We start from the raw sequence: 14872 nt of genomic DNA, 5'->3' as shown, positions 1-14872 counted from the left end.
GGCCTTCCTTCCCCTGGCTGCCAGCACTGCCTTTGCTCTGGCCGGAGCCGCCTTTCCACTTTCCCATGCTGCCCAGAGGCCTGGAGCGGCTGGGGTGGTGCGGAACACCTGCATTGTCACCATGGCGATGACGCAAGTATCCTGCCCCACCCCCGGCAGCTTGGCGACTGCTTATGCAAATTAACCCGCCATATTTGTTGGGTTAATTTGCATACTCACTCCTGATTGGCTGGTGGGCATTGTGAAGGTACGGTCAATTAGCATGTTACTCTTTTATTAGTGTAGATTGTTTTCAATACAATTTCATAAACCTACCTTTGAACACTTTTGTACTGTATTTTTATGAAAAATAAGTTTAGTTTTCAAAAGAAAAAAAATAAGAGTATCATTATTTTACATTTTAGTACATTTTTTATCTGCTTTATAGAAGATGGGTTGATTCTCACATTTGCTTCTTCATTTATCTGTTGGGATATCTTGTTTTGGGTACAATAAATGAAGAAAATCCAATTCTACACACAATTGGAATGTGGAGGAATATTTTAATGATCCTATATAATAAAGAGGTACTATGTAAATTGACCGTCACTCCCTTGCACAAGATGACCACCCCCATGTAATCAAAAGATGGCCGCCACATGATGGCCGGCAGGGGAGGGCAGTTAAGGGTCACCAGGCCAGCAGGGGAGGGCAGTTGGGGGCAACCAGGCCTGCAGGGGAGGGCAGTTGGGGGTGACCAGACTGGCATGGGAGGGCAGTTGGGGGGACCAGGCCAGCAGGGGAGGACAGTTAGGGGTGACAAGGCTGGCAGGGAAGGGCAGTTGGGGGGGGGCCAGGCCTGCAGGGGAGGGCAGTTGGGGGTGACCAGACCAGCAGGTGAGGGCAGTTGGGGGAGACCAGGCCTGCAGAGGAGGGCAGTTGGGGGCGACCAGACCTACAGGGGAGGGCAGTTGCGGGCGACCAGGCCTGTACGGGAGGGCAGTTGTGGGGGACCAGGCCTGCAGGGGACGGCAGTTGTGGGGGACCAGGCCTGCAGAAGAGGGCAGTTGTGGGGGACCAGTCTTACAAGGGAGGGCAGTTTGGGGCAACCAGGGTGGCAGGGGAGCAGTTAGGCCTCTATCAGCCTGGCAGGGGAGTGGTTAGAGGGTGATCAGGCTGGCAGGCATGCGAGTGGTGGGAGCCAGCAGTCACGGATTGTGAGAGGGATGTCCGCCTGCCAGTTTAGGCCCGATCCCTGGAATTGGGCCTAAACTGGCAGTCAGATATTCCCCGAGGGGTCAGTTGGAGAGGGTGCAGGCTGGGCTGAGGGACCCGCCCGCCCCCCACCTTGTGCACAAATTTTGTGCACCGGGCCTCTAGTCTTTTCATATAATTGTGGACATTCATTGACAACCCATCAAAACTCAAGACAATTGGGAGGTTTTTATTTTTTATTTTTTTCACTGCTCCAGTAAAGGAAAAGGAAACTTTATTGAGGCCCCAGGGCCATGGGGTTCAAGAAGAAGGCCACCCTGTGGGCTTGAGGAGGTGGTAGAGTGGCCTTATTTACCCTTCTCCTGAAGTTGTTGGTGTGGCCGCACTTCTTGTGGCAACGGATAGTGCGGGGGATCCAGGTGGCCGCAACACTTGAGGCAGATTGTCTTGTTGCAGTTATACTTCCGGGCGAGTTGGCAGAGGGAGACGTCAATGATGCCACCCTGCAGAAGAAGCAAGTGAACGGTGGACTGTTTCTGAATATTGTAGTCTGAGAGAGTGCAGCCATCCTCCAGCTCTTTGTCCACAAAATCCCTGTCTTGGACTTTAGCTTTGACATTCTCAGTGGTGTCACTGGGCTTGACCTTGAGGGTGAGGGTCTTGCCAATCAGGGTCTTCAGAAAGATCTGCATTTCTATGTCTGCTGGGGAGGTTTCTCGGCTACCTTCTTGAAGAGAGAGAGCCAATTGGGAGTTTCTTAGTTGTAATGTAGAATCTGAAGTCACACAGTGAACTTTGTACCATGTTACCTTAAAATCCATTTGTCTTACTTTTACTTTGAATGGAACTTTTTTTGTAACATCATACAGAAGTCACAAAAATATGTGGGTCTTCCAAATGTGGGCTCATTTTGTTATACAAGATTTTAAAAATCACATTTGTAAACACCACCCATTGACTTAATTGAAAAGTCTTTAAGGATTGAAAAGCTATTGTTAGCAACACATAATATCTTTGAGGTGATACATTTGCTTTGTTATTTTTGAGAACATATTAGCCCAGTTCTTAATGCTGAATAACCATAGTTTGTCTGCCAGTGTTTCTATCAACTGTGGAAAAAAAATATACACAAATGACTCAGCTAGTTCAGGTTGCAACTCAAGCACTCACACAAGTGCTTTTTCTTGATATGCATAGTTTGATATACAGTGTAAGGACTTTTATGCTACACCTCATTTTGCCTCACACAATTTAAAAAAGATGTGTGCTCAAGGGTGCAATTTAATACATTTAATAATTTGCATGCTTCATCAAGGATCTTCCTAAGTGGACTTGCCTTTTTTGACACTTGGCCTTTTTTGCTGCCACTACCTTGATTAGTGCTAAGGCAGTAGGCACTTTCACCCACTGCTGCTCTTGTACCAACACAGAAAAAAAAAGCAAGTGCTTCAGTATTGTCATAAAAGGTCTGACCTTGCCGACCTGGGCACCCGAAAGAGTCTTGGGGACCTGTAAGAGGATGGTGGATCCCACGGTGAGAAGTGCTGTCCTCAAGCATGTTCCTTAATCTCTCTAAAGTAAGAGTAAAGCAGTTTTGAGAATTAAACGAAGGATTATCTAATGAGAAATAATGCACGCACAGCATGCAGTAGAGTGCCTGGTGTATAACAAGTGCTTATTAAATTTAGCTGTTGCTTTTCAACTGCTGATATTGTGAGGGTACATCATTTGTAACAGTAGTAATGATAATAATACTCCATTTTTCTCCACAAACTCCTTCCTCTGGCAGATCTCCATTTCAGTTAACTGCTCCATCTGGCTCTCTGCGCTGCAGTCTACGTGCTGGCTCCCTCACAAGCACTATTGATCTGGCCTCTGTGGAGCCTTCAGAGACATTCCTTCCCTGTACTCCTGTTGCTACTACCGACTTAAAGAGCCTGATTTTGTGGAAAGACTGCTGTTAATGGCAGCTCTGGCTATTGGTATTTGACCTACCTGAGACTCAGTTTACTCAGTTTACTCAGTGGGAACCAGAACAGTCTCGCTCTGTCTCTGTCTCTCCCTGGTGAGGGCTAAATGAAATGGTATATTTGATAGTAACAGGCAGAGTGCCCAGCTATCACATGTGTTCAGCAAGTTTCCCTTTATTTCTCCTTTTCTCATGGTTTTGTTTTGAAAAGTCTTTCTTCTTTTCCTTCCCCTCTCCAATATATCCAGAACATTACCACTGAGTTAATTTTCTCACAGCATAACTTTTTCATTTAATCAATACCAGCACCCATGAGTGGGGTGTTCATTCTCACTGGCTCTCTGATAAGTTACAGACTCAGTCTGGCAGTGGAGAATGTTGTCTTCAACAGCTGACACATCTTTCCCATCTCTCCACTGCTGCACTCAGCAGAAGGTCAATCTTCTTTTTCTTTTAAAAAAAAATATATTTTATTGATTTTTTACAGAGAGGAAGGGAGAGGGATAGAGAGTTAAAAACATCAATGAGAAACATCGATCAGCTGCCTCCTGCACACCCCCTACTGGGGATGTGCCCACAACCAAGGTACATGCCCTTGACCGGAATCGAACCTGGGACCCTGCAGTCTGCAGGCTGATGCTCTATCTACTGAGCCAAAATGGTTAGGGCAAGGTCAGTCTTCTTAGCATGGCATTCAAAGTCCTCCCTGCCAAACCGAACTCATCAGCCTCTAAATTCACAGCTCCCCTGACTTCCATGTCCCTGCCTGCCCTGACCCCTCTGCTGGATGCCCTTCTCCAACTGATGACTGCCTATCTGTTCTTTAACCCTCAGTTCAACTGCCTCATGTGTGTGAGGCCTTCTCCTGTCCCCAAGAAGGTGTGCTGCGTGTGCCACATTTCCTTCAGGTGCTTCTTAGGGCACTTGCCATGTTCTACATGCACTCATGGCTCTTTAGGTACATCTACTAGAGTCTGATCAATACAGGAAAACACATTTCTCTTTCCAACTTCAGTACGTCACATGAGGGCCTCACTCCTGAAGTAACTCTAACTTGTTTCTTGATGGATAAATGAAAAAAGTTGACTCATTTTGTTGAGCTTGTGAACCAGAATCCTACATATGAAAGCAGCTGTTGTAAAATGACCAACTACCTATCAGCAACAACACCAAAAACACCAATACATTTCGTGTGGGCTGTGAATGTTCCACATTCTGCATTCCACATGCCATATCCTCTCTAATAAGAAGGTAATATGCAAATTAACCATCACTCCGCTACACAAGCCACGCCCACCGGCCAATCAAGGCGAGTATGCAAATTAACTCCAGCCAAGATGGCTACCATTGGGTTTCCCAGGCAACAGAAGAAGCCAAGCTTTCCACACACTCTGGCGGGCCCAGGCCTCCACTCAAGGATACAAAGTTTCAATTATAGAAATGGCTGCAGCCACAGATTAGCAGGAGGCTTGGCTCCGCTCCATGCTACAAAGTTTCAATTGTAGAAAGTAAATAAATTCCAGATACCAGGGCCTCTGCTTGGGTCACCAGGGGCGTGGCTGGCCTGCAAACCACCTTAGGCCCCTCTCTCAGGCCTCTCCACACCCTAAGGGAACCCCACCCTGATCCAGGACACCCTTCAGGGCAAACCAGCTGGTCCCCACCTGTGCACCAGGCCTCTATCCTATCTAATAAAAGAGCAATATGCAGATTGACCATCACTCCAACACACAAGATCAAGATAGCTGCCCCTATGTGCTCAAAGATCCTGCCCCCATGTGGACACAAGATGGCCACCACAAGATGGCCAGCAGGGGAGGGCAGTTGGGAGGCACCAGGCCTGCAAGGGAGGGCAGTTGGAGGCAATCAACCCTGCAGGGGATGGCAGTTAGGGGTGACCAGGCTGGCAGAGGAGGGAAGTTGGAGGCAAACAGGCTGGCAGGGGAGCAGTTAGACATCAATCAGGCTGGCATGGGAGTGGTTAGGGGGTGATCAGGCTGGCAGACAGAAGCAATTTAGGGGCAATCAGGAAGGCAGGCAGGCGAGCAGTTGGGATCCAGCAGTCCTGGATTGTGAGAGTCAGACATCCCTCGAGGGGTCCCAGATTGGAGAGGGTGCAGGCTGGGCTGAGGGACACCCCCCCCCCTCCATTCACAAATTTCGTGTTCTTAATAAAAGTCCAATGCTCCTGTGAGTATGCCACTTAGGAGGGATTCCATAGGAATCTTTACTGAGAACAGGAGGACATGTGATTCTAGAAAGGAGAACAAAATAGCCAAGGGGATATTCTATTTCTGGTCAGAAGTTTCTGGGACATAGCTCATTTTTTAAATTTATTTTTATTTTATTTATTTATTTATATTTATTTATTTATTTAGGTACAGAAGCCTTTATACCACTCTGTGTCTTCCAAAGAACAGAAAGTTGCAAGGCAGTAGCTTTGCATTTCTGGGCTTATCCTGGGGGCCTGTCGAGATGGCAACCTCTGTTGTATTTATTTCCTGGATCTTGGTTCAGGGGCTGTAGGTAAGAATCCTGTGGTTAAGCCTCTTCTGGCAAAATCTTGGTTGAAAGTCTGACTTGACAGAACGGGTTTTGCCTATAATTTGTGAATGGCTTGGGAGCACAGTGACAAACGCCCTAGGGCAGTGGACAGACCTTTTTTTATGCATCAGAGCCTTCTTCCTAAGCTCTTGCTGCCAGGGAGGCTGCGCTACTGGATCTACTCTGATGAAGGTTTTTGCCGGGTCTTTCTTCCTCTTGCTCTTCTACCATAGGGGGCAAAGGTTCTCTTGCTTCCCTAAAGGTTATAGCATCAGGGACAGTGACTAGTTGCTCTCCTATTACCAGGTGTGCACTAATTATGGGAGTGTGGGACATGGTTAGCAGCTGGTTAAATGAATCTGATGATCAAAATGACTTTATGCCTTTGAGACCCTATTTCAGACATTAGAATCCCTTGTCAGACTATTGGCCTGATTTTAAGTTTGGAAAATAATCCCTAAGGCCACTAATAATTCATAAGGCCACTCCTGTGTGTGTGTGTGTGTGTGTGTGTGTGTGTGTGTGAGAGAGAGAGAGAGAGAGAGAGAGAGAGAGAGAGAGAGAGAGAAGAGAAGGGCCCCTAGAAGCCATGTGAGGGCCACTGAGGGTGCCCAGGAGGCCTCTTCCAAGTCACTGGGAGAGGCATCAGGCTAGAAAGGGCCCGGTGCCACCTTATCCCAGTCCCTTCCTTACCCCACTCCTTTGGGCTGACTCTCTTCCTGCATGCCGTGCCTCTGCCTGGGATGTCTTTCCTTTCTTTCTGAACCCAGGAGCCTCCTATTTCTTCTTTAAGTAAGACCATGTAATAGTTACTTCCCCTTTCTGACTGGTTCCCATGGCCCTGACAGACCTTGTCTTTTCCTCTTTAGTTTCCTTCTACCTGTGCTGTAGCATTTATCATTTGGCAGTAAAATTACTTATCTTGTTGCCTCCTTAATGAGACTGCACGTTTCATGCTTCTTGGTATCTTCCCAAGAGCCTGGCAATGAGCATGCTAGCAAGAGGGCGTTCAATATGGGTTGAATGAGTGAATGGAGTCCAGACTTTTGGGCCTCAAGTATCCTAATATATAGAAAGCCAGGGGCTGTCATGACTGAATCAATTGGACGGACGACCAAACAGAAGGTTGCCTGAGGCAACCAGGCTGGCAGGGAGACTTAGTGAGGGACGAGCAAACGACTGAACAGCAGGCTGCGTGGGGCAACCAGGTCGGCAGGGGGGTTAGTGAGGGACGACCAAATGACTGAACAACAGGCTGTGTGGGGTGACCAGGCTGGCAGGGGGGCAGTTGGGGGTGACCAGGTCAGTGTGTGTGTGTGGGGGGAGTTGGGGGTGACCAGACTGGCAGGGGGGCAGCTGGGGCAACCAGGCTGGTGGGGGGTGCAGTTGGGGGTGACCAGGCTGGCAGGGAGGGGGGCAGTGAGGGGCAACCAGGCTGTCAGGGTGGGCAGTTAGGGGTGAACAGGCCAGTAGAGGGGGGGCAGTTGGGGGCAACCAGGCCAGTGGGGGGGCAGTTAGGGGTGACCAGGCCAGCAGAGGGGGGCAGTTGGGGGCGACCAGGCCAGCAGAGGGGGGCAGTTGGGGGTGACCAGGCTGGCAGGAGGGGGCAAAAAGGGGTGACCAGGCCAGCGGGGGGGGGCAGTTAGGGGCGACCAGGCTGGCAGGGGGGTAGTTGGGGGTAACCAGGCCGACAGGGGGGGCAGTTAGGGCCAATCAGGCTGGAAGGCAGAGGCGGTTAGGGGTGATCAGGCTGGCAGGGGGTGAAGTTAGGGGCGATCAGGCAGATAGGCAGGTGAGCAGTTAGGAGCGAGCCAGTGGTCCTGGATTGTGAGAGGGATGTCCGACTGTCGGTTTAGGCCTGATCCCTGGGTTCAGGCCTAAACCAGCAGTCAGACATCCCCTGAGGGGTCCTGGATTGGAGAGGGTGTAGGCTGGGCTGAGGGGATCCCCCCCCCATGCATGAATTTTGTGCACTGGGCCTCTAGTAGTTATTATAAGATCACAATCATCTGTTTAGAACTTGTTTATTGGATTATTTAGCTATCTATGGTTTTATGCATATGTCTTCATGTTATCTAGTATTTAGAAAATTCTTTTGAAAATGACCAGTGTCTTAATCATGTTGCAATAGTGACTCCTTGCTTCGTGCCTGTGCAGGGCAAGGGCATTCTTTCCAGGGCCAGCATGGGGGTGGGTGAACTCTAGGACAACAGAGCTATGGCCAGCTCTTTCTTCATAATCTTAGAGTACATAAGGTAGGTTTTTGTTTTTTGTTTTTTGCTAATGGAAGTTGTCCCCTTATAGTTGGTATTCCCGGTAGTAACAGAAGCACCAAGGCAATCAAGGTCTTTCCATGCACCTGCAAGTGTTCTCATGAGCACGTTTTGTTCCAGGGAACTCTCGACTTATAATGAGGAAAGAGAACTACTAGCAAGTCCATTTATCATAGGACTGCAGTAAGTGAAAGGTAATCCTTTTTAAAACATGAGTTATGGAGCTTTGTGATGTGCCATTTATCCGTGTCTGATCTGTGTGGAAAGGAAGAACGCAGGCAAGTTTATTACTTACACAGACTGTGCTCTCCCTTGTGTTTAGAGCCCTACTCCCTGCACAACACACAGTGACACTCTGACATGACAAATTTTGATGAAAACATTAAGCAGCCCAGAGTTGCTTGTTACCAAAATGGAATTGGTATTTGAACACATACTTGGCAAGCAAGCTATTTAATTATTAGGCTTCTGTGTCTATTCAGACCCACCTTGCTTTCATGCTTAATATCTAATGTGAAACATATTTCCTTGGAAGAAAGCTGAACCGCTTCAGAAATTGTACACCTTCTAGAACTCTTAACCAGGAAGGTAAATTTTAAAAGAAGGATAAAAGGAATCAACCATAAATTTGAAAGGACTCAATAAGAAAACAAAAGGAAGGATTCTTACATTTCTTTTCCCTCCCTTAAAAATGGTATTGATGTGTAGCCACAAACCTTGGCTGAATGGAACAAAATGGCACTATTTGCACTCACAAAAAAAGGATAACATGCACAACATTTAGCTCCTAGTGTTAAGAAGTCAATATAAATCAGAAAGAGAAAACCAATTGTCTCCAGACTTCCTCTTTTAAAAAAACTTACAGCAGCTTTTGCATGGACAAATGGGACAAATGACAAGGGTGTCCTAATGTACTTGAGGTCATATTCCTACCGGCATTCAAGTTTATAGGGCTCATGACAACAGACATTTATTTAGCACCTCTTCTCTAGTTCCCCACATCTCACATGTATTCTAGGGCCTAGTACTGGTCTTCCTTTGATGTTTAGCAACTGGGTGAGTGTTACAAGTCCACCTGGAAGATACTGGTGTTTGCAGAATACTTAGCATAGTCCCAGGTACATAGTAGGCGCCCAAAACATATAATCGAGTGTGAAGGGAAACATGGATAGGACCTTCAGGAAGTCGTTCTAAACTCAGGTAGGTGATGAGCACGAGGTCCTACCAACTTGCTAAGACATAAATGGGTCAAGGCTTGGGGGAGGCACAGTGTGCAGGACCATGAGAGGGGTTTGCAGTCCTTCCTTTGTAATTGCTGTCCTCTTCAGTCCGCCACACAACCTAAGGGCACCATCACTGCCAGGACTGCCATTCTTTCTAGCAGGAGGGAGCCCCTGGCCAGTCCCACCGTCTCCACTGTCAACTGACTTCTCTGTATTACACAATTTATTTTTATCACATGTTTTGAATAACATCCTTCCTCCTCCATTACGGTGAATGCTTAAAATTACATTTATATGAAATAACAGTTACACAAACTTCTATTAAAAGCCAAACTTCAGGCATAAGCTACTGGCCAAATCCATTAAAAATGGATATTAAGTCCGGCCAGCGTGACTCAGTGGTTGAGGGTGGACCTATGAACCAGGAGGTCACAGTTCTATTCCTGTCAGGCTTGATCCCCAGTAGGGGGCATGTAGGAGGTGGCAGATCAATGATTCTAATCTTTGATGTTTCTCTCTCCCTCTTCCTTCCTCTCTGAAATCAATAAAAATACATTTTTAGAAAGGATATTAAGTAAATTAGTTGAGCTGATTAAAAACACCTTCATCAAAGTAGAACACTGGTGCCATCAATAGCTAAGAGTTGAATTACTGATTTTTAAAAAAATATATTTTATTGATTTATTACAGAGAGGAAGAGATAGGGATAGAGAGTTAGAACCATCGATGAGAGAGAAACATCGATCAGCTGCCTCCTGCACACCCCCTACCGGGGATGTGCCCGCAACCAAGGTACCTGCTCTTGACCGGGATAGAACCTGGGACCTTTCAGTCCGCAGACCGACGCGCTATCCACTGAGCCAAACCGGTCAGGGCTGAATTACTGATTTTGAGATAGCAGATGGTACAATAATAGGGAGGAAAAGTGACTCCCCCCATCACTTTGCAGGGCGGGCGGGGTCAGATGGGGAACTATTGATGTATTGCTGGAGAGCCAGGAAAAAGAGCTGACGGAATGAGGGTGGGTAGAGGATGGGGCTTAGGTAAAGGAGAAGGAGGGAGGCGGGAGCCCAGGTCAGATGCCTAGAAGGAGGGTGAGGAACTGTCACCTCTGCTCAGGAAGGGCCAGGCCGGCACTCCCGCTGCCGGCCGCCAGAGGGCGCGGGCGGAACCGGCGGAGGGGGGGCTGCGCTGAAAAAGGGTCAGCCGGTCTGCAAGGGCGGCGGCGGCGCAGCTCCGCTCCCCGCGCGTCTCAGTCCCCGCGTCCAAGCAGGGCGCGCAGCCCCGCTGCCCGGATGCGGCCGCCAGCCCGCCGCTGCGCGCTCCTGGCACGGCTTTGGCTCCTCACCTGCTCGCTGGGTAAGTAGCGGGCGGCCGGGCGTGCACAGGCGGGGCGCGGGCTTTCCGAGCGCCAGGGGCAGCGCCGGCGATCAGCCCGAAGCCGTGTCGGAGGCCAGCCGTCTGCACGCGCCCCCCCCACCCCCGCAGTAGCGCCCCCTCGCGGTGCCCGGTGGACCCGGCTCGGGAACACGCCGGCCTGGCTCCTCTCGGCTGCCGGGTTCCTGCCGTGGCCGGTCACTCTCTCGTCTCCCGCCTCCTGCTGCCCGGAGCTGGCCACCCGCCGAGCGGCAAGCGCAAGGCGTCACTCCCACCGGAAGCGCGAGTAGCTGTGCGACTGCAAGAAACTTTGGAAGGAGGGACGCGGGCCCAGCCCCCCACCCCCACCCCACCCCCCGCCGGCCGGCCGCCCGCACGCCCCGTGCGCTGCCCTTCCAGTGCTCCCCGCACCTCTCAGCGCTCCCGGGGTCTCTCGGCGCGCCCCTTACCGCGGTGCCTTCCTGCCTGCACCGGCCGCACCACCCGCGGGGCGGAGAGGCGGCGCCCGTGTGCCCACCGACCCCCCTGGAGCTCACTGCGTGGGCCGACGGACATACCCGGGCCCCCGAGGCTGTGATGCCAACTTAGCACCGGTCCCTCCCACCCCCAGATTCCTGGACGGGGGAAGACGGGTACCCCCGGCCTCAGCACGGGCGGCCCTGGCACGCGGGAGGCCCAGCTGAGCCCCCTCCCCCCAGTCTTGGGTCTTTATGGGGGAAAAGGAGAGAACACTCCTGGAAACAATGCCTGTCAGACCTGCTGCTGTCATGCCCCCTCCCATTTTTTTTTTTTTTTTTACATCCTCACAAGAGCTAGTTGGTTCTCCCCTTTATTATAAAATTATGTTGATAAAAGTTTTTCTTTTAAAATAATTGTAATTAACTTTCATGATGAGATTTGTTCAAGTTTGAAAGCTTGTGGAAACATGATTCCCTTTTCAGTGTTCGCAGGGTTGTTGCCGTCTAACCCAGACTTGTGTGTGTCCAGCCTAAGAGGCAGTAATTTCTAGAAATGGCAGAATGGTGCAATTTAGGAAAAGATGTCGTGTTGTTCGTTGCACGTCGCTGTTTGGTGGCCCACCTACAGGAACTTTTGCTGCCGGGTTTTGCTTGGATTTAAGCTTCCTGAATAAGGACCTCATTTTCCCACCTCTGGCATTTCTGTAGGTGCTCAGTGTGGGAAAATGGAGTGGGATCAATTGGTAATTAATTGCCCACACGCATGATTTAGTGACGGTGTTATTAAAAATGTGCGGGCACCTTGGGCAGAGAAGGCTTGAGGGACTGTTGGGAGCCACCCAAGTTGGCAAAGATCTGCTTTAGCGGAAGGAAGTGCACCGTTGGGGCAGCCCTGGGGGAAGGGAGGCTGGAAGGGAGTGGAAGAGGTGACTGCTAGCTACATTAGTTGGCCTGTTGCCTGGAACTTTTTCACCTAACCAAAGCTGGTGGGTGGTAGCCGAAATTAAGATTCTATTTATAGCCCTGCATTTTATAGTGCTGTCCTGGGACTATAAGGTTTGTACAAAATACAGTCAACAAATGGGCTGAAAGGCACATTTGTATTGCTATGTGTACTGATTTTTATTGCCCTTGAGGGGATATCTGCACTGTCCAAAGTTGCTACTATGTGAAAGGACATTCAGAATGAACTAAAATGTCAACACATTTTTAGAGATGTCTATTAGCATTGTGAAGTTGTCAGATAAGCACAATAACTAAGATAGTATCTATGAAAAGTTCCCTGAGAACTGGCTTTGTGAACTGGCTTTCATGGATTGGTGCAGACAGGAAGCTGTATTCTTGGAGATAATAAATCATGAATAAATCATGAATTCATTTTATTGAGCTCTGTTAGGGCAGGTTGAGGAGCACTCTACAAATCTTGAAATCAAGATTCTTGGAATCTAGCTGAAACAGAGTTCTGAGGCATTTGGACACTCCTGATAGTGTTTAAAAATACCTTAAACATTCCCTTATAAGGTTGGCCTGAGTGAAAATAGTTTATTTTTCCCACAAAGTATAGCATATTCATTAGAGAAAAATCCATATAGAAAATTTATTTTAAACACTTATACAGACAAAATTCACTGCAATTTCAGTTCTATAATCAGAGATTTATTCATGCTTTTAGGTCAGCCACTGTGTGATTTCTTGTGGTTGCTCTATAAAATGAGAGCCATAGACTAGATAAAATACTGAAACTTTGCCTGGCTGGTGTGCCCCGCCAGGGCACATGCGCAGGTTGCAGTCTCACTCCCCAGTAGGGGGCATGCAGGAGGCAACCAATTGATGATGTTCCTCTCATCGATGTTTCTGTCTCTGTCCCTCCCCCTTCCTCTCTCTAGTAATCATTAAAAAAATAATACTGGAATGCATGCAAATAGAGGAAAGGCCATGGGAGGACACAGCTAGAAGATGGTCATCTACAAGCCAAGGAGAGAGGTCTCAGTAGAAACCAGCCCTGCTGACTCCTTGGTCTTGGACTTGCAGCCTCCAGAAATATGAAGAAATACATTTCTGTTGTTTAAGTCAACCAGTCAGTGGTCTTCTGTATGGCAGCCCTAGAAGACGAATACAGTGGGCAAGGGAAAGGGTGGAGGAATGGTGGTGGCAGTGTGTCCAATGGTTTCTTAGTGGCCCTTGCAAATATGGGGAGCAGGGAGTTCTCTATAGAGATTTTTTTTTTTTGGGGGGGTGTCTTAGTAAAGCTTATTAAAGGGGGTTGACCCAGCTGGTTGCAGGCCATTTTTGCCACTGTTTCATTCTCCTTCTCATTTCCTATAATGTGAATTCGATGGCTGGAGCTATGGTGGCCTTCTTGTGACCATGAGGTGACTTGGACGGAAGCCAGTGGTAAGTATGGTAGAGCAGAAAGGATAGTGAGCACCTGGGTGCCAGATGGCTGTGGAGCACCGTGCTAGTAGCCCTATATCCCCTATTACCCGACGTGTATTGCCCGAGATTAAAAATAAACCTCTGTCTTATTTAAGCACCAATTGTCTGGCTTGTCTATTAATCCTAATTGGTACTTCTGTGTACCAATTAATAGAATATCTTTCTTATCTCTGTTTCTGCTCTGTATGGGTCAAGATTGTATATCTTAGTACCTGCCAAAATTAAGGATAATTTTTATTCTGAGCCAGATCTTGCTCAGGTTCTTTTTACTGCAGTGAGCCAGACATTTAGAACACCAAGAGTCAGACCTAACTCTGGTGTCTTTTTTGGCGTTTTTAAATTTTTGATTTTTAAGATCTTTTATTTCTAAGGCAATTCACAGACATTACTGGCACAGAGTTTAACAATCTGGATGGATTTGTTGTCGTCTGGGTAGCCTAGGACCCCCAAGTTGGCCTGGCCCCCTTGGTCATGAATTTGACCCAAGGGAGTTTGCCTATAGCCAATACTCAAGCTCTTTGGGCTAGGGTTGGGGGGCAGTGGGATGGGAGGTGGAAAGAGCCTTTTTCAAATGGGGGTGGAATGGGGAGGAGATGTTGAGACTTTTTGTTATCTTCCTTTCTGGCTAATGTGTGGGCGTACAACTTGAGCAAGTCCCTATAACTGACCTCATTCAGAACACAAAGGGCTGAGTTTATACTTTCTCATCATATGCTAGTAAAGCAAGCATAATATCTAGGCACAAAGGGATTACTTATGGGGAATTGGCACATGTTACAAGTTTTGCCTCGTAGCATTAAGTGTGATCCATCTTTGTTGTTGCACAGATTCTTGCTTAAGAATTATATACAGGAGTGTTAATTCCGTCTCTCCCAATAGAAAGGAAAAGTGAGTGTTGGGATTCATCAGACCCATTATTGATCCAGAGGCTTCTTTAATACCCTGTTTCAAAGCTCTGATCACTAAGCCCTCTTAAAGAAACCCGATTCAGTGTAGGTGCTGATTTGGACTACTGAAGGTTAACAATTTAAAAATGGTATTAAAATAGTAGGAAAAACTGTACTCAGATTTCTTCCATTTATTCAAAAAAGGGTTGAATATCTACTATGGATCAAGGATGGGGGGGATATTGCAGAAAGAAGACACATCTAGTTCCTCTCCAGCCTCACGGAGCTTGGAGTCTTGAAGGGAATGTGACATTAAGTACTAACTATGCTGGAAACTACGTAATTGCTGCTGTACTCAGTGCTGTGGCAGGAATTCATTCAGGGAGACGTGTGGCTTTAGCAGGGAGTCTAGGTACAGCAGTGGTTCTCAACAGGGGGTAATCTCAGGGATGGAGATGGTGGTCCCAGAATCTTTGTCCTTGCCTAGCGACTTTGGGGCTATCATGGGGTT

The 14872-nt window shown here is 48.1% G+C and overlaps 1 protein-coding gene and 1 pseudogene across 1 annotated transcript in view; one reads left to right on the top strand and one right to left on the bottom strand.

Annotated features, from left to right (window-relative positions):
• Window positions 1–1424: 1424 nt before the first annotated feature.
• LOC103302405 (ubiquitin-60S ribosomal protein L40-like) lies at window positions 1425–3490 on the bottom strand (annotated as a pseudogene).
• A 6920-nt stretch (window positions 3491–10410) lies between these two features.
• The window catches only part of B3GLCT (beta 3-glucosyltransferase), a 167132-nt gene continuing 162670 nt past the window's right edge, over window positions 10411–14872 (top strand). Inside the window, exon 1 of the mRNA XM_028136295.2 lies at window positions 10411–10562. Coding sequence (XP_027992096.2) covers window positions 10499–10562 — 64 coding nt within the window. The 5' untranslated portion in view covers window positions 10411–10498. The remainder of the gene's footprint in view (window positions 10563–14872) is intronic.

This window comes from Eptesicus fuscus, chromosome 7, assembly GCF_027574615.1.
Source record: "Eptesicus fuscus isolate TK198812 chromosome 7, DD_ASM_mEF_20220401, whole genome shotgun sequence".
In the NCBI taxonomy this organism is placed as follows: Eukaryota; Metazoa; Chordata; class Mammalia; order Chiroptera; family Vespertilionidae; genus Eptesicus; species Eptesicus fuscus.
The sequence above is the reverse complement of the archived record's forward strand: the minus strand, read 5'-3'. Positions and strand labels throughout refer to the sequence as shown.